This window comes from Heterocephalus glaber, unplaced genomic scaffold (genome assembly GCF_053883595.1).
Source record: "Heterocephalus glaber isolate CG9 unplaced genomic scaffold, H.glaber_assembly_v1.0 deba00000281, whole genome shotgun sequence".
In the NCBI taxonomy this organism is placed as follows: Eukaryota; Metazoa; Chordata; class Mammalia; order Rodentia; family Bathyergidae; genus Heterocephalus; species Heterocephalus glaber.
In genome coordinates this window covers 37,819,683-37,845,140 of record NW_028258139.1, presented here as the reverse complement: position 1 = coordinate 37,845,140, position 25,458 = coordinate 37,819,683, and the positions used below count along the sequence as shown (strand labels likewise).

Sequence of the window (25,458 nt, the reverse complement as noted above, 5' to 3'; positions counted from 1 at the left end):
AGGATAGATTGTAAAGCTTCAACTCAGTTAATGGGGAAAGTATCAACTATATTTGGGAAAAGCTCATGGAGGATGCAGTTTATAGAAAGAAATTTGTATGATTGCTTGTTTATTTGGTGGACTCCATGCTGTTCTTCTAATGGTTTCTTATTGCTTAGATTTATTAAGGGGCTATGCCTCTGGCTTTATCAGTGACTCCTTCCTATGTCTTACTCTCCTTTCCATTTGACATGGTCTTTAACACCCAAAGGAAAATATGACTCACATTATAGAAAAATAATTGTAAATAAAAATCTGAGGGATTTTTTCCTTTTATTTATTTTTCTTTCTCTGGCTTTCGGCCTCACACTGGAAGAAATCAGTTATCTAGGATCTTAGAAATATCAGAGTCCACATAAAAAGTTACAGGATAAGGGTTAAGAGACTTCGGAGTCACATGGAACTTACAAATAAAAGCCTTAGAGTTTGAGAACATAAAGGTTATATATGATTTAAACTGTGCATGTTTGTGTATGTAAATCTTAAAATATATGTTCTATTTAGGATAGTTTACAAACACACATGATATTAGCCTAAATGCCTTGTGGCTCACATACCCTAAGAGTGAGTTAATTTGATATAGTTGGTAAAAAAATGTAAAGATGTCCTTAAGATTGATGAGAATCAATAATATAATAATAGGTTTAAAAATGCAATACCTATTATAGTATGAAATTTAATATCTTGTAACTGGATAAAGATAACTGACTAAACATTTATACTAATATAAATTTAAAGGTTTCAGAAATAAATTCTAATATAGTGGTTCTAATATAATGATGACATCATCATTGCTATGATAATGTGTTATGTTGTCATTGATCTCAAGATGTCTCTATAAAACTTTATAAATGTTCTCTGTTACTATTCTGCAGGGAATCAAATACTAAGACAACCATGATTGGTAAGAAATAACACTTCCCTGGCCAGACTATATATTTTAAGGTATTTCGTATCTAGGTAAGATCATAGGATTAAATGTGCACTTGTTGCAATGCTGCTATAACTGATCTCCTGAGTGTTCAACAACTGAAGTTTAGAGAAAAAATCTAAAACGGTAAGAGGCCTAAGAGAACAGCAAATGTTTTGGCCCTGGCCCTCCAGGGTCAGCAATGACCCAGAATAGGAGGAGAACTATCTTATGAGATCCTACAACTTTGTTAAATTACCCAACCACCTGAGAAAGATGATAGACCCTCAAAAGTAGGAATTAATCAAGATACAGTGCACTAAAAAAGAGTGTCATCAAAGAGAGAAATATCTTCTATGCTTCCACAGGAAGCTATGTATGTTCAACCAAGACCATGATCCATCTTCTTGACTGACTCTGAGAGAAGAGCTTAGGGGCTCTATACATGGTCCTATAAATAACTCCTAACTCCTGACCTTGATATTTTGCAAGAAAGAAAAAAAGTTAATTTTGATTAATACTCATCTCACTTTAATATGGTCTTAAACACTCAGAAGAAAAATATAACCAAAGATATAAAAGTTATAGTAATATAGACTAGAGATAAAAAGGGAGCTCCAATCATTAAACCCTGCTGGAAGTCTCCTGACACACTGAGAGACAGGTCTAAGAGCCAGCTAGTTACAATTTCTGTTCCATTCTAGTGCTCATGCGTTGTTCATGTGTGCTTTAAAGTTTATTTATTCTTGCTTAGGGACTAGCCCCACAAAACAGTCTTCCCAACTTATCTGGCTAACATGCTCCTGATGAACGAACATGACAAAAAGAGTGAAATTCTGCTCACAGAATTTGAAGAAAAGAATACAAAGATATGAGGGAGGGACTGTGAGAAACTATGGCCCTGTCTTTTCTATCAATGGATATAAACAGTAATGCCTCCATATTAAGTTCTAACTCACCCTAGGCTGCCCCCTCCAACACTCACACCAAGGTTAGTTGTTACAGTTACAAAAATGTCTGTTTGGCTAGAAACACACCGCATAATATTCAGTTTCATGAGCTCTGAATCTCTCTTGGAAACCCTGCTCAGCAACTCTTCAAGCCCTCCACTTATATTACGTAGATGAGCCAGTCAGGCTAGATTGTGAAGCTTCAACCAACTCAATAGGGAAAAAAGTCAACTGTTTCTCATCACTTAGGATATCAAAGGACCCTCTTGCTGCATCTTTTTGCGCTTACTACCTTGCCTTAGGTGTGTAGTACATACTTATGTGAAATGTTGCCTTATTGAGATTACTTGGTTTCTCAGAGCTTTATTTCTACATTGACAAATTGAGTCTGGAGCTTATTGTCAACAATGGGAAATGTGGATTAATCTTATTAATAATGTGCTTTTTTACAGTTTTTAAAATTTTCTCAAATTGAGATTGTATAATTTTTATAAGAATGTCACAGAGTGAAAGAAATATATCAAAATATTGATCAATCTCTAAATGGAAGTTTTATTATTTGTTATTCTTCTCAATAGAAAATAATCATCTACAGCATAAAGATTGTTTTGGCAAATGACCAAGTGAAATAGAATATTGAACATAAATTTCTTTAAATGGTGATGCAGATTACTAGAGTCACATAGAATACTTGGACTCCTCAGGTAAGTCATAGGAGTCATATAGTAGTCTCTTAAAAACAAATGTCATCAAGCTAAAATCAAAGCTTTTAAGAATTCTCTGACTGGAGTAATGGTTCCTGTCCACATAACAGTGAGGTCCCAGGAGCGGCTTGGAGCCCCACCCCCATCCAGCGCTCCTCTCCAGGGGTCAGCCAAGCAGCGTGAAGCTCCTCGGCTGTGTCCCGGTTACGGCCCATGCCACAGTGAGGTCCTAGGAGCGGCTTTGAGGCCTGTCCCCATTTGGCCCTCCACTTAGCCGCATGGTCACCTGCAAGACCCAGTGCCACTCCCCCCCACCCCCCCATCCTCTTGCTCTTCTGTTACCTGGTCCCTCACTACAGAGGCACAGGGGATTATACTTCACATTGTTAAATGTGATAGATTAATAACTACCACAAATTGTCATTTTCTAAGCTGCACTTGATGCTATGATATTGCTAACTGTATCATTTGGTCTAACATGTTGTGATTGATCTAATCAGGTTTCCTTCCTGGTATAAGGAAAATAAAATAGCCTCAGAGTCATTAGAGCCGCAAAACCTAAACACAACCATATCTGGAAGACACCTCTGAAAAGTGATCATTCCACAAGGGTTTTAAACACAAGCAACAAAGTTACCTACATTAAGCAATTTTGAAATATCAACCCAGGAATTAAACCAAGGACAGTACCAAAAACAAAAATGAGAAGAAATTTAAGCAAGGCACAAACACAGGCTTCCATGCCACAAAAAGGAAATTCTGGGGGAAATGAGGTGGAAAAGTCTGATAATCAACCACCTGGACACCCTGAACTTATAGCACAGGAAGTAACAAAGCAGATGCATGAGGCTCTAGAAAAATTCAAAGCAGAAATAATCTCCCAGATAAATAGAGAGATGGTGAATAGAGTGAAAGAAATGATTAGAGGCTCTAAAGCAGAAACAGATAAGAAAATAGATGAGATCAGAAGCATGCTGGAAGCCATGAATGCCCAGCATAAGAAAGAGATGGAAACCATGGTCGCCCAACATAAGAAAGAAATGGATTCCACGAAACAGATTCAAACAGATATGCAGGAGATTAAAAACTCTATTGAAGTCATGCAAAGTAGACTAAGCAAATCTGAAGACCGAATATCAGATATACAAGACAGGATCACAGTTAAGGACCATGAAAACAGAGATTTCTTAAAGGTAGTAAGGGATCCTGAGAAATCAATCCAACAGCTGCTAGATGATGCAAAGAAATAACATAAGACTGATAGAAGTCCACGACAAAACAGAAGAAAGTACAATAGAACTAAAAAAACTGTTCACAGAAGTAATAGTAGAAAACTTTTCAGATAGAGGTAGAGAATTGGAAACACAGATAAGTAAGGCATATAAAACTCCACCCAGCCAGGATCAAAAAAAATCTACACCTAGACATATAATAGTCAAGATCCCAGAAACCCAACAGAAGAACAAGTTTCTACAGGCAGTTCGAGAAAAGAAACAAATCACCTACAATGAAGCCCATCAGAATCATGGCAGATTTCTCAACACAAATTCTCAAATCAAGGAGAGCCTGGAGTGAAGTATTTCAAGCCCTAAAAGAAAATAACTTCCAAACTAGACTGTTGTATCTGGCAAAATTATCTTTCAAAATCAATGGGGCAATTAGATATTTTCATGACAAAGAACACCTGAGAAATTTCATGAACACCAAACCAACACTCCAAACAATTTTACAAAATATCCTAGAAAGAGAAAATGAAAATCACAACTCCATGAGGGCCAACAGAGAGAAGACACCAGGCAAGGAAAGGCACTAAAGGGAAAGGGGGAAAAATAAGAAATAAAAGAGCCAGCAACAATAAAACATCATGGCAAAGATGAGTCAATATCTCTCAATTCCTTTTACAATAGCATCTAAAAAAATGAAATATCTAGGAATCAACCTAACAAAGGAAGCAAAAGAACTCTACACTGAAAATTACAGCTCTCTGAAGAAGGATATTGAAGAGGATATAAGAAAATGGAAAGATATCCCTTGTGCCTGGATAGCAAGAATCAATATAGTGAAAATGGCAATACTTCCAAAACTACTATATACCTTTAATGCAATACCAATTGAAATTCCAACAATATACTTCACAGAACTAGAGAAAAGAATCAAAAAATTCATCTGGAAGCAGAAGAAACCTAGAATAGCAAAAGCAATTCTGGGCAACAGAGACTTGGCTGGGGGTGTCACAATCCACAACTTGAAACTATACTACAAAGGTACTGTGATAAAAACATCATGGTACTGGCAAAGAAACAGACCCAAAGATCATTGGAATAGATTAGAAGATGCAGAAACAACTCCAGACATACTCAGTCACCTCATCTTTGACAAAGGAGCCAACCATCCTCATTGGAGAAAAGATAGCCTGTTCAATAAATAGTGTTGGAAAATCTGGATTTCAACCTGCCAAAGATTAAAACTAGACCCATACCTATCATCATGCACTAAACTAAGATCGAAGTGGATTAAAGAGCTAAATATCAAGACAGAAACACTAAACTTGCTCCAAGATAAGTTGGGTAGAACTTTCAATGACATTGGCATAGGAAAAGACTTTATGAACAAAACTTCAGTAGCACAGGAGCTAACACAAAGAATCAACAGCTGGGATCTCATCATATTAAAAAGCTTCTGCACTGCAAGAGAAACTACCAACAGAGCAAGAGACAACCTACAATGTGGAAAGAAATTTTAAGCAGCTGTACCTCAGACAAAGGTCTACTATCTAGAATATATAAAGAATTGGAAAAAAATCAGACCCCCCAAATTCAAAGACCCTGTTCAAAAATGAGCATCTGAAATGAACAGAGATTTCTCAGACAAAGAAGTAAAAGCAGCACATAAACATATAAAAAAATGTTCAACATCACTGGTCATTCGAGAGATGCAGATGAAAACTACACTGAGATTCCACCTCACCCCACAAAGATTGCCTGCTATCAAAAAATCAACCAATAACAAATGCTGGCAGGGGTGTGGAGAGAAAGGAACCCTTCCTTCTCCTTTGTTGGTGGGAGTGCAGACTGGTGCAACCACTGTGGAAATCAGTATGGAGATACCTCAAAGAACTAGGACTACAGGTCTTGTTTGACCCAGCTATTACCCTACTGGGTATCTTCCCCAAAGAATTAAAAGAATCATACCACAGTGATATATGTGCACCTATGTTTATAGCGGCACAGTTTGCAATAGCTAAAGTTTGGAAATAGCCCAAGTGCCCATCAACTGGAAACTGGATAAAGAAGCTGTGTTTTTTTAATAAAATGAAGTACTACTCAGCCATAAAGAATGAGAAACAAGAGTAATTTATAGCTAAATGGATGCATATTGAGGCCATACTCTTAAGTGAAATAAATAGGACACACATGTGTAAATACCAAAATTTCTTTAGTGTGAGAAACTGAAAGTGTAAATAAGAATGAAAAGGATTAAAATTAATAACTGATAATTTGAAATAGGAAAAAGTCCAAAGGTTTAGGGGTTGTGGGAGGGGAAGGGGAAAGGGAAGGGAAAGGAAAAAATGATGAGAAAGAAAAAATATGGAAACAAAATCTATGTAAATAGGGTAGGGTGGTGGGGGTGAAGGGCACATAGGTAATGGGGAAAAAATAAGTACCAAGATATATCATGTTCAGCAACAAGCACCCAATGATAAACATAAATGTATTGTATACCTCAAATGTACCAATTAATATATAAATTTTTTAAAAAAAGAATTCTCTGACCAATACTTTGTTTGGTCAATGTTTGTAAAGTTTTAATAGCTTCTATTTTTCTTTAAGAGTTCATAAATGATTAGTGAAGGAAAATGTACATTTTATGTTAAAACTTTTGGTGATTATTATGCAGTGATAAACAATGAGTATAAAAAACAATGAGCCCCAACTACCAAGAGGGTGTCCTGTGGATACAGATCTGTGCTGCAGAGGCATCTAGGGCCAGAGAGCCATTTCTATGAGCTCAGGAAGATGGTGCAATGGTGAGCGGCAGAAAGAAGGCCTCTCCAAGGCCTGGTGCTATTGGAAATGGAGCCATCTGGGAGAGTTAAGACAGAGTAGACTAGAGCAATTGGTGAGTTTCTGGGATCAACACCTCCTACTGAACCTGGACCTTCTATGAAGGAAGGTTGGCTTAAACCTGTAGTAGAACCTTGCAGAGTTCTAACCTGCAGGAGGTCAGGGAGCGCAACTCTGGCCTCACAGCCAGAAGACAGTCTGAATCTCCCTGGACTACAGCTGTCTCATTGAGATTGATGGACTTGACTCTGTATGGTGCTGGCCACACTGTATAAAAGCAATGGGAGAGTCATGCCTCAAAAAGGACCCTTTTTTCTTTCTTTATTCTTCATTTTTTCTTTTTCTTATTTCTGTTTTCATCCTCTTCATCTCCTTTCTTCCTCCTGTTTTTGTCCTATTCTGTTATTTTCTTGATTGTTCTTATTGTTAAAAGAGTGTGAATACAGTTTCTGGTTTTCTTGCTGCTGTTAGTTTGTTCTATTCTTGTTTCTGTTCCTTCTTTCACTCTTTTCCTCCTGTCTTCACCAGTTTCCCAAACTTTGTGTGATCTTCCTATGTAATTTAGTCCTCTAACCTCTCTTTCTATCTCTGTATCATCCCCAACTCCTTCTAAGTCTTCTTTCATGAGGGTAAAATTGTTATAATGAGGGGCTTATTAACTGTAAACATATTTCTGGATGGTCCTTGATTTTTATATATAACTACAAGTCTAGTTTAATGCAGGTTAAGGTGTCAGAATAATTACCACAATTTATCATATTCTAAACTGTGTTTGATGTTACTGATTTTATTACATTGTCCAAGGTGACATTTTTGCTTTAGTCAGTTGTCTTTATTAGTATATCAAGACTGAGTTTACTTAAAGACCATTACAGACTCCAAAACAAAAGCCCAACTATACCAGGAAGTAGCAATTACCTAAGTGCTCTAAATACTAGCAATAAGGACACTGGCAATAAGCAATTTACAAGTATCAAATTAAACCAAAAATTTAATAATAACAAAAAATAGAAATGAGAAGACACTTATACAAGATGCACACCCAGACATTCAGATCACCAAAGGAAAATCTAGGGGGAGAAATTAAATGAACTGAAACTAAATCATCTGGACAACCTGAACTGGCAATGAAAAAGGATCTAAAAAAAATGAAATCAGAAATAATTTCCCAGATGAAAACAGAGTAGTGATCATACTAAAAGATGTGATTAATAACTCTAGAGAAAAACAGATAAAAAAATAGAGGAGCTCAGGAACATGATGGAATGCCAGCATAGAAAAGAAATGGAATCCATACAACAGATTAAAATAGATATCAAGGAGATTAAACACTTCATTGCAAGTTTACACAACAGAATGTGCCAGAGAGAGGACAGAACATCAGATACAGAAGACAAGATTGCAGTTAGTGACCAGAAAAGAAAATAATTCTTCAAAATACGAAGGGATCATGAGAAATCATTCCAGAAGCTGCTAGATGATGCAAAGAAGAAAAACATAAGAAAAGAAAAAAGAAAAACATAAGACTTATTAGAGTCAATGAAGAAACAGGAGAGAGTGCAAATGACATAAAAAAAAAAAACTGTTCACAGAAGTAATGGCAGAAAAATTCCCAAGCAGGGGAAGAGAATTCGACATACAGATAAGTGAGGCATATAAGACTCCAACTAGCCATTATAACAAAAATCTACACCTAGGCGTATAATAGTCAAGTTACCAAAAACCCAACAAAAGAACAAAATATTCCAAGCTGTTAGAGAAAAGAAACAAATCACATACAAAGAAAGACGATCAAAATCACAGCAAACTTCTCAACACAAACCCTCAAGGTAAGAAGAGCCTAGAGTGAAGAATTTCAAGCCCTAAAAGAAACAACCTCCAATCCAGATTGATGTACCCTACAAAATTATCTTTCAAAATTGATGGAGAAATAAGACACTTTCATGACAAAGAACACCTAACAAAATTCATGAATAACAAACCAATACTCCAAAAATTTGTAGACAATATCTTAGGAAAAGACAATGAGCATCACAACCTCATAAAGCCCAACAGAATGCATCCATTGGAGAGACAAGAAATTAAAAGCAAATGAGGGGGCAGGATTCAACAAAAGGAAATAATGATGACAAAGATAAGTCAATACATAACAGTTGTAACCATCAATGTTAATGGTCTCAATTCACCAATCAAAAGAAATAGACTGGAAGAATGGGTCAAGAAGCAAGATTCATATGCTACAAACAAGAAACACAGTTAATTTGCAAAGAAACATAGACTGAAAGTTAAAGGGTGGAAAACAATACTCCATGTGACAGAAACCCGAAAAACAGCAGGAGTAGCTATCCTCTTTGCAGATCCAGTGGATTTCAAACCAACACTGATTAACAGAGATAAAGAAGGACACTACATCCTTGTAAAGAGGAAGAGATGACAATCATAAATATATATATGCACCAGACACTAGTGGACCCAACTATATAAAACAAATACTAATGGACAGGAAAAATTAAATAAGCTCTAAAACAATAGAGGTTGGGACCCACAATACTCCATTGTCACAAATAGACAGATCAACTAGATAAAAAATCAACAACAAAATACTAGAGCTCATCCAAACTCTTGAGCAAATGGACTTAACAGGTGTTTACAGAGGATTCCACCCCCAAAAATAACAATATACATTCTTTTCAGTGCCACAGGCTTCTTTCTCCAAAATAGACAACATACTTGCTCATAGAATATGTTTATGTAATGCAAAGGAATTGAAGTTATCCCCTGTATATTATCAGACTATACGGTGATGAAATTGAAGATAAATAGCAAAAGAAACCACAAGAATTTAATAAACACATGGAAATTGAACAGCACCCTCCTGAATAACCAATGGGTCAGAGGAAATTAATGAGGAAATAAGACAGTTTCTACAATTAAACAACAATGCCAATACAGCATATCAGAATTTATGGGAAACAATGAAAGTAGTCTTAGTAGGAAAATTCAGAGCACTGTATACCCATATTAGCAAAATAGTCCAAATTCAAGTAAACAACCTAATGCTGAACCTTAAACTTCTAGAAAAAGAACAGGATGACAAACCCAAAGCTCATACAAGGGAGGAAATTATAAAGATCAGAGCCAAAATCAGTGAAATGCAGACTAAGAGAATGATACAAAAAAATCAGTGAAGCAGAGTTGGTTCTTTGAAAGAATAAACAAAATTGAAAACCCCTTAGCCAACTTTATCAGAAAAAGGAAAGAAAAGTCCCAAATCCGTACAATTAGGAATGAAAAGGGTGAAATTACACCAATCTCAGCAGAAATACATAGGATCATCAACACCTACATTGAGAATTGATATGACAATAAGATGGAAAACACAGAAAAAAAGAACAGATTTCTAGATACATATGAAATACTAAAGTTGAGAGAAGACCTAAAAATTCTAAACAACCCAATATGAATCAATGAAATTGAAAACATAATTAAAAACTTCCCAACAAAGAAAAGCCTGGGTCCTGATGGCTTCACTGCTGAATTCTACAAGACACTTAGAGTAGAACTATAATCACTACTGTTTAAACTCTTTAGTGAAATTGAAAGGGAAGCAACACTCCCAAATTCATTCCTGGAAACAAGACTCACCTTGATCACAAATGCAGAGAAAGACCAAACTGAGAAAGAGAACTGTAGGGCAATCTCCCTCATGAACACAGATGGAAAAGTCCTTAAGACACTTGCAAACAGAATGCGAAAGATCATCAAGAAGATCATATACCCTGACCAAGTGGGATTTATCCCAGGGATGCAGGCATGTTTCAACATATGCAAATCAATGAATGTAACACTATATATTAACAGAGCCAAGCAAAAACTGTATAATCATCTCAATAGATGCAGAAGAAGTGTTCAACAAAATCCCACACACATTCATCACAAAAACTCTATAAAAATTGTAATACATGGTCTCTACCTCAACCTGATAAAAGCCATCTATGAAAAACCAATAGCCAACATCATACTAAATGGTAAAAACTGAAATCCCTCATGCTAAAATAAGGAGCAAGACAATGATGTATACTATCACCACTCCTGTTCAATATAGTTCTGGAAACATTAGTCGCAACAATTAGACAAGAGAAAGGAATAAAGACAGAAAATGAAGAATTTAAATTGTCATTATTTGAAGATGACATGATACTCTATATAGAAGACCCTAAAACTTCCACCAAAAGTCTCCTGGAATTAATTACCAAATTGAGCAATGTAGCTGGATATAAGGTCAACACACAAAAATCAATAGCCTTCACGTACATAAACAACAGAATGACTTAGAGAGAAAATGGAGAAACAACTCCTTTCACAATAGCATCCAAAAAAATTTAATACCTAAGAATGAATGTAAGAAAATAAATAAATGACCACTACTCTGAATACTACACCACTCTGAAAAAGAGACTGAAGATAATATGAAAAAATGGAAGCACATCTCTTGCTCCTGTGTAGGTAGAACCAATATAGTGAAAATGGCTATACTTCCAAAACTGAAATATAGATTCAATTCAATCTCTATTGAAATTCCAACAGTATATTTTACAGAACTAGAGAAAACAGTCCAAAAATTCATTGGGAACCAGAAGAGACCTAGAATAGCAAAGGCAATTCTAGGTAACAAAAACAAGGTAGGGAGTAGCACAGTCCCCAATCTGAAACTATACTACAAAACTACTGCAAGAAAAACAGCATGCTACTGGCAAAGAGACAAGAGGATCAATAAAGTCAATGAAACAGATTAGAAGATGCAGAAACAACAACTCCAGAAATACTCAGCCACTTCATCTTTGACAAAGCAGTCAAACACCCTCACTGTAGAAGATAGCCTTTATAATACATAGTGCTGGAAAAATTGGGTTTCAACTTGCCAAAGATTAAAATGATAGCTATATCTCTCATCATGCACTAAACTAAAATCAAATTGGATCAAAGATCTAAATATTAAAACAGAAACACTAAACTGGCTAGAAGAGAGGTTAGGTAGAACCCTTGAAGACATTGGTACAGGAAAAGTCTTTATGAATAAAACCTCAGTTGCATGGAAACTAACACAAAGAATTAGCAACTGGGATCTTGTCTTATTAAAAAGCTTCTGGAAGGGCTAGGGATTTAGCTCAGTGGTTTTGCCACCTGCTGCACAAGCACAAGGACCCGAGTTCCATCCCCGGTACCAAAAAATGTAAAAAAATCTTCTAGAAAACAAGAGAAACCACCAACAGGGTGAAGAGATGACCCACAATGTAGGAAAAAAATTACCAGTTTTTTCTTAGACAAAGTTCTACTATCTAGAATATACAAAGAATTTTTTTTAAAAATCAGACCTCTCAAATTTAAAGACCCAATCCAAAAACTCACATCTGAAATGAATAAACATTTCTCAGACAAAGAAAGACAAACAGCAAATAGGCTTATGAAAAAATGTTCTACATCACTGGTCATCTGAGAGATGCAAATGGAAACAATGCTGAGATTCCACTTCATTCCAGAAAGAATGCCTGCTATCAAGAAATCAACCAATAACAAATACTGATGGGATTGTGAGGAAAAAGGAACACTTCTCCATTGTTTGTGCCAGTTCAGACTGGTGTAACCACTGTGGATATCAGTGTGGAGATTCCTCAAAAATCTATGATTAGAGGTACATTTGACCCTGCTATTCCCCTCCTGCATATCTTCCTAAAAAAATTAAAAACATCATACCACATCAATTTGTGTTCACCAGTGTTCATAGTGGCACAGTTTGTAATAGCTAAATCTTGGAATCACCCAAATGCCCATCAACTGATGACTGAATAAAGATGTGTTTTTTTAATAAAATGGAGTACTACTCAGCCACAAAGAATGAGAAACTAGTGATTAAATGGATGCATATTGAGCTCATACTTAAGTGAAATGAATAGGACACATATATGTAAATATTGAATAGTTTCTCTGGTGTGAGAAACTGAAAGTGTAAATGAGGACCAAAATATATAATAGATCATGTGAAACAGGAAGGAAAGTTCCAAATCAGAAGTGGAAGGGGAATGGGTGGTATGAGAAAGGGAAGAAGGAAAAAGAAAGTATATGAGAAAAGTAAAAAACAGAAACAAAGCCTTTGTAAATAGGTAGGGGCAGAGGGACTGAAGGGAGATCAGGGGAATGGGGAAAAATAAAAACCAACATATAACATGTAGAGGTACAAAGAAGCAAAACAACCCCTAGGACATTATAAATGGATGATAAATGATGAGTGATTCCTGTGGTAATTCAAAAGACCAGGATGTTGATAGGAATTTGGAAAGTAATAATCACAGTCACTTTCCACATCACTGAGACAAAATGCCTGCAAAGCAAAATTGAATGAAGGAGAGGTATATTTTGGCTTATGCTTTCAACCCATAGCTGATTGCCTCTAAGGTAGAAATAGCAGAGTGGAACATGGAGGAAAAGTTGCTCAACCCATGGCAGCAAGGAAGCATTGAAATGAAACTAGGTAATAGCAAAAGGCTTGAGCTCTTCTTCCACCAGCAGATGGAGGACCTAGTTAGGAAGGGAGAATGAAGCAAGGAGATAGAAGTAGACCTGGTGAGAGTGAAACATGAGCCTTTCTCACAGGTGTGGTTGGGCTTAGGTTCCATTTTCTGAGGTTGTAGTGCAATTTTCCTAACCTAACAAGAGGTACCCAATATTTATCTAAACAGTCTCTGTAAAATATGATGTGTATTACAAAGAGCAAGGCCTGTGGAAAAGTGAGAGGATTTCTGTGAGTAACACTGGCCCTTGAGGGGAAGGGGTTGGGGGAGGGTTTTGGGAAAAAATGTTCCATACATAGAGGAAGCAGCCAGAGGAAAAACCTACCTGGAGATGGAGTTGTTCCCAGTGAGGACCATGTTGGCCAAGAATGGGGCACAAGAACCAAAGACCTCATTGGATTGGGCAGATTTTCTTGCTCAAGTATGAGATATTCATACTTCCCTAAAGAGTGTATTGGTTTTGTCTGTGCTGATGATTTTAAATAAGTTATAAGTAGTTCTTTACTGTGTGACTAAGAAAACCTAGACAAGGAATACTTATGGAAATGGTTCTGGTCCTCTCCCAGGTTGATGACAAGGGCCTTTCTGCTTTATTTTTTGATAAATGCAGCTTTATGCTTTTGCTCTAAAATAAGTATTTTTGTTCAATGCTTTTCGGGCTCTTTACTTTGTAACTGTTTCTGGGTTGAGAGAAGAACCCAACAGCCAAATAGTAACAGAAACAATGAAGGAGAGAGTAACAAGGATATACTCTTCCATTTCACACCTCTAGTGATAATATTCTAAATAGGCCCCACCTACTGACATCAGCTGTTGATCTCATCAATGAATGAATCCATGGAGGAGAATAATGTCTCTGTGTTCCATTTGCCTTCAACACATGTGAAAATTTGAGAAAGATATTTTAGATCTAAACCATAACATTCCACTCCTGGACCCCAAAATATTCTTGTACATCACATGCAAAATGCATTTCAGCCAAATCTATGAGTCACCGAACTATTAACAGTTCTAACATTGCTGCAAATTCAAAATCCAAAGACTACTCTGACATTCAAAAGAAACTCTTAGCTGTGAGTTTCTGTTAAAAATCAAAAAGTGTTAGATATAGCCAACATAAATGGCACAAAGTAAGCATTTTCATTCCATAATGGCCAACTAGAGAGAAAGAAAAAAATTGGACCAAAACCCCACAAAAAAAAGATGTTAAATCCTGCACTTCACATCTAACACCTGGGAATAACTGTGGTGAGTTGTCTTAAAAGTACTTGGACTGGCCCACACTTAGGGCATTTACAGTTGCAGACCATATGATCTCTCTCAGAGTGGCTCTGCTCACTACCTACATCTTTTCTCAGCAGATCATCCACTTTCCTGGTATCTCAAACTTCCTAAATCCTCTGCTGTACTTTAGGCTTCATTCTCACAACTCAACACAAAACCCAATCAGTGGAACATTGTCTGCTTCTCAAGCCTTCTTCGGTAATCTGGGTGGAAGCCTCCATGACCTTTAATTCTTGCATTATTCATGCCTGTGGGACCAGCAGCATTGGCATGACACTAGACTCTGCCACCAACTTGACCACTAGACAAGCACCTCCTTGGCACATATCTGCAGTGAACTATGAGGCTTGATGTCTGAAGATGGTGAAATGAATTACAGGGAATCAATTCTCTAGGAGGTACTTCTTGAGCCAGATGCCATGGGGCTCTCTTCTCAAAGCAAAGTCTTGCAAAGGCATTTACATTTACTGTATTACACCCTTGAGCCAGTGAAGAGCCAGGATCTGTCCAATTCCCCAGATTACTGAAAATCATTCTTCTTGTTACCTTAATATAAAGCACTTGACTTCTTAATGCCAATCTTTTCAGCAATCATGCTCTCCTTTGCTCCATTTATGCATGTACTTCCTTTCTGGTGAAAAGGAAATTTCCAAATCATTCAGCTCTGCTATTTTCTCCTGATTCACAGTACAAATCTGACTAAAGCCAACCAATATTATGCATACCACAGGCTGAGTTTCAAGAACCCTTTAAGTTTTCTCTGCCACAGTAATTAATCCACCACCCTTAATCTCAGTCTACCACAAAGATTCAGGGTACAAGGAAAATTAAGACAATTTTTTTTGCCATCCCTTAACACACATGGCTCCTGGTTCAACAGACAATAGATTCCTTGTCCACAATAGAAACTTCCTGAGCCCAGCCATGGCTTCCTGTATTTCTGCCAGCATTCTGGTCTTCTGAGCTATTACTAGAGCTATCTACTATATGCTAAAGCTTTTTGAGCTGGCATCCCCAAACCTTTCCAAGACCAAACTACCAATCAGTTCCAAAAGTTTCTGAACCACACAGTCAAATATAACCATAGAAACTTCACTTCTGTACCAACATCTCTCTTAGTCACTTTACTCTTGCTCAGACAAAGTAGGCAACACCACAATTTAAAGGAAGAGAGATTTATGGTGGCTCATAGTTTCAGTCCATAGTCATCTGGCTTCAAGGCGGAAACAGGATAGAAGAGGAAAATAGAGGAAAGGAGAGGAAAATGTACTCAAATTTTGGAATACTGGAAGGAGAGAAGGGAGAAGATGAATTCACTTTCCTCATTTAAACATTAAAATTTTTATCTTACCATGAAAGCTGTTTCACAATTAAGGAAACAGCTTCTACAGCCTATACACAAAAAATTGTAAATTAAGGTTTACTGTACTTTTACATTCAATAAAAGTACATAAAAATCATCAGGTTTAAGGGCTGAAATCTTTCTGAAATATGGACATACAATTTAATAGCATATATTTTTCCAAAAAATGTGCTTAAATTAAAGGAAATAATCTAAATTAAAGTTAATACAAAGCTTTGTTTTTGAAAATTTCCAGCTGTCATGAAAATTTCCAGCTTCATGGTCACATCCACAATGATAGACATACCACTAGGGCCCATCTCCTAATAGCACATTCAGCTACTGTACTCATCAATGTATAAATTCACTGATAAGTTTAGCACCTCCATGTTCCAAATATCTTTTACCTAGAAAAGAAATTTAGGGAACATTTTAGATATGAACTATTACAACCTTGTTCAGAAGGTTTCACTTGAGAAAGATTCTGTTGGCAGTGGGAGTATAGGCCACGTATTTTATGCTCTGGTGAAAACAAAATCTACTTTTCACCTGTGTCCTGATAATTGCAGGAGAATAATATTAAAGTTGGTGGACTAATTGATCTGGCTGAAGAAATTTCTAACTTTCCCAAAATTCTGGCAAAATTCATAGTAAGAATCAGGAGCAAAGAGCATAGCAGAAAAAAATTGAAAACCTTGAATTTTTATCTAAAGGAGCTATTTGTGAAGATGGTGCCAAATTTTGTATGCTTCCTGAAGAGACGTCTTTCTCTGAAAAGATATTAAGTACTTTGTACAGAGACAAGAAGAAATATGCCTTGAAGTCATCTCAGAAATTATCAAGAGCCACTAACACCAGGATCAAAAAAGAAAAACTATAAAATTTTGAGTTGAGAAGAGAGTCCCTGGAATGTATGCTTGAGAAGGATCTCATTAATATTTGTTCCCTGGAATTGCAGATACAAAAAACTCTTATTTTATGTTTTTATATTATATTTTTGTGATATATAATAATTCCATTCTTCTTCAACAACTGGTATATGTAAATATTACACCTTGATTGTCAATTTTCTGCAAACTAATTTAAAATGTAATATTTAAAAGAGCTGATTTGCATGTGGAAAATCATTCTTGGTTGGGTGAGAGTGCTAATAAAAAAGAATAAGAAAACTTTTGCAACCCTAAGATTATCTAGCTTTGGTTTATTCATCTGCAATCCACAGAAACAGACTGTTCATAACATCTATATCCTTTGAAGTAGGAGTGATAGTTTAACTTCACTGATTTATCTTTGGATGCAAATATTAAAAAATGGAGAATGAACACAAATTGTGAAAGAAACATTACAGTCCATCATGCTGTCTGTGAAGTGGTATTTATTTCTCCTGACAAGACAAGTGTGCTACTTTAGAGAAATTGAAAAGTTCTGGCGTAGCTCACAAAATAAAACCAGTGGATGAACAGAAAGACAATTCTGGATGAAATTGTGCAGAAAAGTCATGAGGTGACTGTCCTGACACTTTCACCTTTCTTGTTGATCCTAATGAATGAACAACATGAGGTTTACTATATATCTTTATTTTTTAATTTTTATTTTGGTACCAGAGATTGAACTCGGGTCCTTGAGCTTGTGCAGCAGGTGATGAAACCACTGAGGTAAATCCCTGGCCCCTATGTATCTTTGACTAAAGAGGATTTTGAACACTTTTTCACACAATGAATCAGTCGCTACATACATGATTTTTCAGAAGAAATATTTTGGCATATTATTTTCTTATCTAAAAAAAAATCTTTGGGGAATTACCTGATTACACTGAAAAGTTCTTCAAAGATGCAATTTTCAACAACAATAACAAAAAAAAAAAAAAGAAAGAAAAATCTACTAGAATCAAGGTTTCATGATCTTCTCAGCGATACCATTTGTCCCTGCGGTGAGCTGTTGGCTGAACTCCTTGTACTAACCTTAGGGCATAGTCTCCACTTCACTTCTGGTTACACATATAAAAGTATAATGGAAGATTTCGATTACCTTCTTCCCATGTGCCTATTTTTCTGTGAGAATTATATAATCAAATAACATTTGTGCAGAGGATTAAAATATCATTCATGTGCTATAATTTGACTTGTAAATCCAAATATATAATAAGAATAAGTGGAATCAATTTTATAGCAAGGTTCTAGTTCTAAAATGTGTTGTATTATTGTGAACTTCAATCTTCCTCTTTTAAAGATGTGCTTCTTTAAATATAAGTTCAGCAGAATTTGATATTTTGTAAGTGAATTAATGAAAACACAAAATGATCAAATAATCATATAAATGTCTGAAAAGCCTTATAAAGCTACTTAGAACTCAGTAGCCATATTCTTTTTCAGAGCACTTCAGGGAGTAATGACAGCAAATTTAATCACTAAGATTTTTTTTCCACACTTACATATACATCCTAGTGTAATTTTTTTTCACTTTTAAGAGTAGAAATTATAACAAGTGATTTGATGACCATAGACATGAACCTTAAGGACTTATAAGTGTATTATGAGCACAATTCCCTATGTAGCACTGAAAAAATCATTTATCCTGATGTGCTTCAGTTTTTCATTTAGAAATTAAAATATCCATTGATAATACCATGAAGGTTCTTCATAATAAGGAAGTTCTGCATTTCACACAGAGCAAGCTGTAAATTAATGTTTTCATTGTTCAACAATATATACATGAAAGCTTTCAGGACTAAAATCTTGTTGAAGTACAGATGTACAATTGAATAATATATGTATATTTTTAAAATGTGCTTCCATAGTGAGCCCAAACATTTATTTTGAGAAGACTTAAAAAATTTCCATATATGTATATATATATATATACATATATATCCCACAAATTTAACATTATTAAACTTTTAGTAGGAACTGCATACAAAAATAGTCACTGAGAATGTATTTATAATATCAAGAACTTCTTAGTTCACTTGACAAATTCAGGATCATTGAATTGCTTGTTAGATAATTCAAACTGTTATGAGTACTCCACAGAAATTCATCTTTATATGTATGGTAGAATTAATTTTTTGTAGATCTCAAAAGACCTAAAATTTTTTTAAATGCCTAAAATTTATGTTATCATTACATATTAGGAGAGAAAATAAATGCAGTTTCATTTCTATAGTGGCTAATTCAATAATTATTTGTGTTTATGAACACATTGATGGATATATAAAAGCCTACCCACACAATTTATTTAAATATATGTACAATATCTAGAAAAATATCAATTATGGGATGGACAAATATAAATATAAATATCTCTTTTGTTGACATACAGACACTTTAAACATCTTGTCTATCTCATACCTAATCATTTCAGGAAACATCTGTAATACACTCATCTACTTATAAAGACCTTACCCACATGTAAAAAGGGAACATGAATGTTCAAAAATCATAATACTTGGGTGTTTTCATAGCTAATGAATTTTAGCATATGCTAAACCCCATCCATATATAAACATATGATGTTTAGACTTGAGGAATGGAAACACAACAAAATTATTGAAAAAATTATCATTGATTTTCTCTTATTAAAGTAGCCAGTACAGGGCTATTTTGGCAGGTCCAGGTATTCCTAATAATTTTAATTATCTAATGTGTATTACACATCTTAATTACTCTCCCATTTTGCAAGAACAGACTTTTCTACAGATCACTCTAATATTCTTAAGCAGTGTTCCAGACAGCTGATATCCTGTAGACTGATTTAAAAGTAAATGTGTCAGAGCTGGCAGTCAAATGGAAAAGTAGAATTGTAAAATTTTACTGCAAGAAATAAATATAAAACAAGCATTCTTATCTACACTGCTATCATATTTCTTACCAGCAGCTTTCTACCTTCTAAAAGGCATCAATATAAAACCAAAAGCTTATTCAAACATATAACATGATTTCAAGTTAAAATGCATTTATTTAACTGTATAAATTAACTTTCACAAGGTAGAGAAACTGAAAAAACTGGGTGAGTATTCTAAGTAGAAAATCACTTGAGAGATTTTCAGAAATTCTCTTCAGAGAATTTTTCCAATGATAGTAAAAGAAAATGACATCCAATTCTATTGTGTAGACAAAAGCTGACCAGAGCTGAAGAATGAGGACAAGAAATAACTTGAATAGCAGTGTAATCATGATCTGTAGTAATAGTTTCTGGTGTTACTTAGCAGTATGTATGTGTCCCATCCAAGGCAATATTATGAGGCTAGTCCTCTTGTTATTTATTACATAAAAATTTCACATTTCTTGCTTTCCATTACTTATTAAATTTCAGCATTATGTGAACAGAAATAAAATACTTGGGAACAGTCCAAAGTGCCAAATACATCAATATTGTTAAAAAATAGAACACCCATTTATTTCAAGTTCTGTTCAAAAAAAGATATACAGAGAAAAAATTACATAAATGTAACCAATTTTCATGTTACTTTCTCATAAAAGACATTAGAAAATATTGAAATATAGTAGGTAGTGATGTAAAAGCATGCAATATGTGGATATCACAGCATTTCATTAATTTTATTAATTAATGCTTAAATTCATTAAGGCTTAAAATTATGTAAGTTAGAAACTAGTATACAAGATAAAAATATAATAATATGACTATTTTTTGGAGAAAACATACATGTGAAAGAATTACTACTTTCTATAAACAGTAAAACTTGGATTGTGATTTATTTGTTATGTGAGTATTCTGCAAAATGAACAATCATTGCTAATAAAATTTAACTTAATAAAGAAGCAATGTTTTGCAATATGAGTATTACATGATGCCAAATGACACAGGATCACAAATGAAACAATGTTTGTTCTTTTACTGCAGGATTACTGTAGAACCTCTCTAAAAAGCACAAGGTTATAGAGGAGATCTTGTCTGCAGTAGAGGAGGAGAAAAAGGTGAGGAATCCCTCAATTCAAATCAGATTAATGGGATGTGGAAAATATGGGAACGAGTGAAAAATGTTGTAGAAAAGCACCACCAAGGTTGCTAGGGTGTAGCAAAGGATGTAGCCACTTGAGTAATATATCTGTTTAATGACAATGCAATGTCACATTTCTGTGAAATCCTAATAAAAGAGGCAAAAGGCTGTGCAACTGAATAGCTTCCTTTTTAAATTTCATAAAAAGAAAAAGCTTACACTGAGGCAATAGATACCAGTGATTCCTTTAATGATAATGCACCCTCCTGTCTCTCATCTCCCTCACACCAGCTCTGGATGTTTTCATAGATAATTGCAGGATAATTTGTACATTGTTCTTTATATTCTGTATTATATTGCAGTATTATAATTATTTACATATGAATTTTCTGGTTGTGGAATGAGTCTTCTGAGTTTCTATTATTTTTCAAGGGGAAAATACTTTGATATAAAAGTGCTTTGAGTTACAATCAATTCTCCAGAAAGAATTGTGTTCCCAAATCAAAGTTTTATTGTATATGGTTTTGATGTAGTGTCAATGAAACGTTTGGCTTCCCCACATCTTTTTCCCTTTTGAAGTATGGAGAAATGCTATAGTTTTGTTCTTGGATATCCCCCCAAAGTGCATGCATTCATAGCTCCCAATGCACTATCAGGAAGCTGTAGAACATTTAGTAGGTAGGGTCAAGAGGAAGGAAGTTTTCCTTGAATGTGCCCAATGCAGAGAACATTGGCAAACTAGGTCCTCTTCTTCCACTTTCTTTTTCTCAACCATAAGATAAGGGGCTTCCTTTGCCACCCACCCACATCTTTATGAACATATTTTCTCACCAGAGGCCCAAGAACAATGTCCCACATGACTAGTGGAAACTCCAATGCTTTCAGTGTAAATAAGACTTTCCACTTAGAATTTGATTATCTCAGGTATTTTGATACAATAACATGAAGCTGACTAACATGGGAGAGAATAAATGGAGCAATAAGAGTTCATTATTTTTAATGATAGTAATTTATTTTTTTAATTGGCAGGAATTAAGTATATGAAGAATAACAAACAATTCCAAGCAAACTCCTCTTCACCAGGGTGAAGTGATTTAATCAAGAGACTGAGGAGTTATCTAGCAGGGAAAGGCTTGGAGACTCTCCCACAAGGGTTTCTGTGGAGCACAGCAAGTTGATGACAAAAGTCTCCCACAGCCAGTTATGCACAATCTATTCTACAAACTTCTGAGTTTCAAGCCACCAGAAACATGTGCAAAATGAACTTCTTTTAGTTAAAATGTGCTGTGTCACAAGAATTTTGTTATAGGAACATCAAGTGAACTCAATCAAGAGAAAAATTGGGTTAACTCCATTCAGAATAGGATTCCACAATACAGTGGATAAGCTATTAAATATTAAATTATACACTCCAAAATCATAAATTGTATGGTATATATATTTTATACCATCAAAACTTGTTTTAAAATGCTCCTGACCCACAGCATTCAAGAAATGGTGATTCAGCTATGTTATCATTTGATCTCTAGTTCTATGTAAAAGATGTTGCAGGTATAAGAACTATTTGATTATCATTGTTCTTGATAGTACCACAGAATGTTTATGCAAAACAGGTGACCTGAAATGCCAAGTCAATCCTTGATGGAAAATATCAGGTATTAAACTAAATGAACAAACAAAGTTTTACAACCCTGAGGTCTTCTAGGTTCTGTTTTTTCACCTGAAAGCCATATGAACAAGGAGTTCATAGTATTTCTTTACTTTAAATTAGGAGTTACACTTTCACTTCTGGATTGATATGTCTTTGGATATACGCATGAGAGAATAGAGTATAAACACCAACTGTAGAAGCTTTACAGTGTGACAAGATACCTTTAAGTAGACTTCAGTCCTTCTGTTGAAGAACTCATGTGGTACTTTTCTCTGGATGTTGTAGAAAAGTGCTGATGCGGCTCACAGAATGCATCCACTTGACCAACATAAAGACACATGGATGAACTTGGCCACAAATATCAGGAGGTGACTATTCTGAGATCAGCTTCCATTCTTGTTGATCCCAATAAATCACCTGATATTCAATTTGAGGTTTACTCTACATTTTTGAGTAAAGGTGATTTTTAAAAAGTTTGCACAAAATGGGTCAATTATTGTCTCTGTCAATTTCCAAAGAACATTGTAGATATATTGTTGACCAATAGAGAAAAACTTTGAGGAATACCTTCTGTTAACCTCAAAAAATCCAGTAGAGATAAAGTTTTGAATAAGAAACATATGAAAAGCACTACAAGAATCAAAGTTCAATGTCCTTCTTGCTATTGCCATTGTTCCCTGTTGTGCACTGCTAGCTCATTCACTGTAACTACCCTTTGTGTAAAATCTCTGCTTCATTTTTGGCCATTCATATGGAAAGCTCACTGAAAGCTCCATTCCCTCCTTCCTATGTGCCTCTTGTTCTGTCAGAATTAGATGACCAACTTACGTTCTTGGAGAGTATAACAAATATAGTATTTTAAATTTATTTTGCCTTTTGGTTTGTGGAATCTGTTTTAAGTGAAGTTCTAGGTAAGCTGTGTCTGTAATTGTTATTGTGAACTCTAAATTATCTGGACCTTTGATGGTGAGCTTATGTGAATATAACATAAGAAAAATATGATTTTTGTAGATAAATTGATGAAAAAATAAAATCATCGATCTCACAAATATGTGCCAATTTTATGTTATAGGGCCAGGTAAAACTCTATGACTATATTTTGTTCAGAGAACTCCAGGAAATAATAACTCTGCAAATTAAATCACTAAATATTTGTCTCAGAACTGGTATGAACATTCTATTGTACTTTTCTTTAACCTTCAAGAATAGTAATCATAAAACTCACCCAATATGTTGACAAAAATAAACATGCACATTAAAGACTTATGCATGCATTTTTGGTATGATTTTTTATGGAGCACTGAGGAAATTATTTGTCCTTAAAGTTCAATTTTCTCATTTAGGAATTAAAACATGCATCTGAATGCTCTATGTTGAGCGTTTCAATTTTCCATGTTCATCTATATATATTTAAAATCATAAGCCTTAAGAAATAAAATTTTCTTGAAAAAGTGACATATAACATGTTACCTCATATCTGTTTTTAAAAAACTGTTTCAATTAAAGAAAATATGAACTAAATTGAGTGACAACAAATCTCTGTCTTAATAATTTGTGAAAATTTTCCATCTGTCACTTTCATATATATATGAAAGTATATATATATATATATATGCATGCTAATATTTTAAATTTCTTAGTATTAGCTACATGTAATAGTTGTTGCTAGGAATTCAGACACCACTAAAGCCTCACAGTTCACTTCAAGATACAAGGATCAAGGGAGTAGCTTTCAATTTTGGAAAGTATTGTGAGTATTCCTGGGAAAGCCATTGCTACAAGTATGTTATTACTAATTGGTTGTGAGCTAGAAAAGTTTGAAATTTATGTTACTTTTGCAGACTTGAAGAGAAACCAAATCCACGTTTAATTCTATTGTGACTAAGTTCAGGAATTACTTGTGACAATGGATATATTGAGCAATATTAGAGCTGAAATTCTACTCATAGGATTTATTTTAAAACATTTTAAAACATCAATTTTAGTAGATATAGATATAAGTATATGCATATCTTACCTATACTATTTCAACTCATTCAGGAACTTCCACAGTATACTAATGTTGAAATTCTCTTTCTTTTGTTTTTTTTGTTTTTTTTTCCATTCAGCAAGCCCTAGGACATTGTTCCAAATGATAGGAAAGTTGATATGTGTCTCAGGCAAAGCTCCTGGATTTTGAGTCTCCTTGCTTTTCTTACCAAATTTTGATTTAACTAGAGGATTTACAGCAAACCTGACAAACATTTGCCTAATGTTAATTTACAGGTGTTTGCCCAGCTTGGTCACTGAGCGTTTTTGTTGGAGATGACTCTGCATTCCTCATTCAGAAAGTTTGGTTCAATGTGAGAGGTATAAGAGTGGGGTAAAATGTCCTGCCAATTGTAGACTCATATTTCTATACCATCACAAGTATCTTTATTTCATTATTTTCACAGAAAAATTTAATGTCTGGAATCCTTTAGGAATGCAGGGAGTTTAACTCTTGCGTTGTGTAAATCTTAAGAATCAATCATTCTATCAAAAATATTTATCAAGTGACTACCATGTACCAGAGGTAAGTGCTGGATATAAAGAGAAGCTAAATTGACAGTTTCTGCAACACAAAGTTTTTATATTTCACTGGGATAGAGAGATTAGAGCAAGTAGATAAAGCCTGTGGGGAAAGTATTACCAGAAGGGAAGGCAACAAAGTTAAAGAAAATTCCAGCAGAGATCATGGAATGTTTGATAATATAGGTGAGACTTGAATAATGTGCAGGACCAGCTGAAGGAGTGCGAGCAAGAGGACAAGGCAAAAAGTGAAGCACATAGAATAGGGCTGAGAGTTTCCAAAAATCTCAAATTTATTTCATAAGTCAGAGACTGAGTAAATTGGCAGATGATTCTGGGGAGCTATGTTAGGGTCAAATAATTGCCAGATCGAAGCCTCTATTAAGGGCATTGGGGAGCAGGGAAAAGAGTTAAGTAGGAGGTATGAAACCAGGTTTT

At 34.9% G+C, this 25,458-nt stretch overlaps 1 protein-coding gene and 1 pseudogene across 1 annotated transcript in view; both read left to right on the top strand.

Moving 5' to 3' along the window:
• Positions 1–2,877, top strand: part of LOC147830289 (UDP-glucuronosyltransferase 2B13-like) — a 45,154-nt gene extending 42,277 nt beyond the window's left edge. The window contains 1 exon segment of the mRNA XM_087185363.1: positions 2,714–2,877. Coding sequence (XP_087041489.1) covers positions 2,714–2,877 — 164 coding nt within the window.
• A 14,440-nt stretch (positions 2,878–17,317) lies between these two features.
• Positions 17,318–24,836, top strand: LOC147830288 (UDP-glucuronosyltransferase 2B30-like; annotated as a pseudogene).
• Positions 24,837–25,458: the final 622 nt, after the last annotated feature.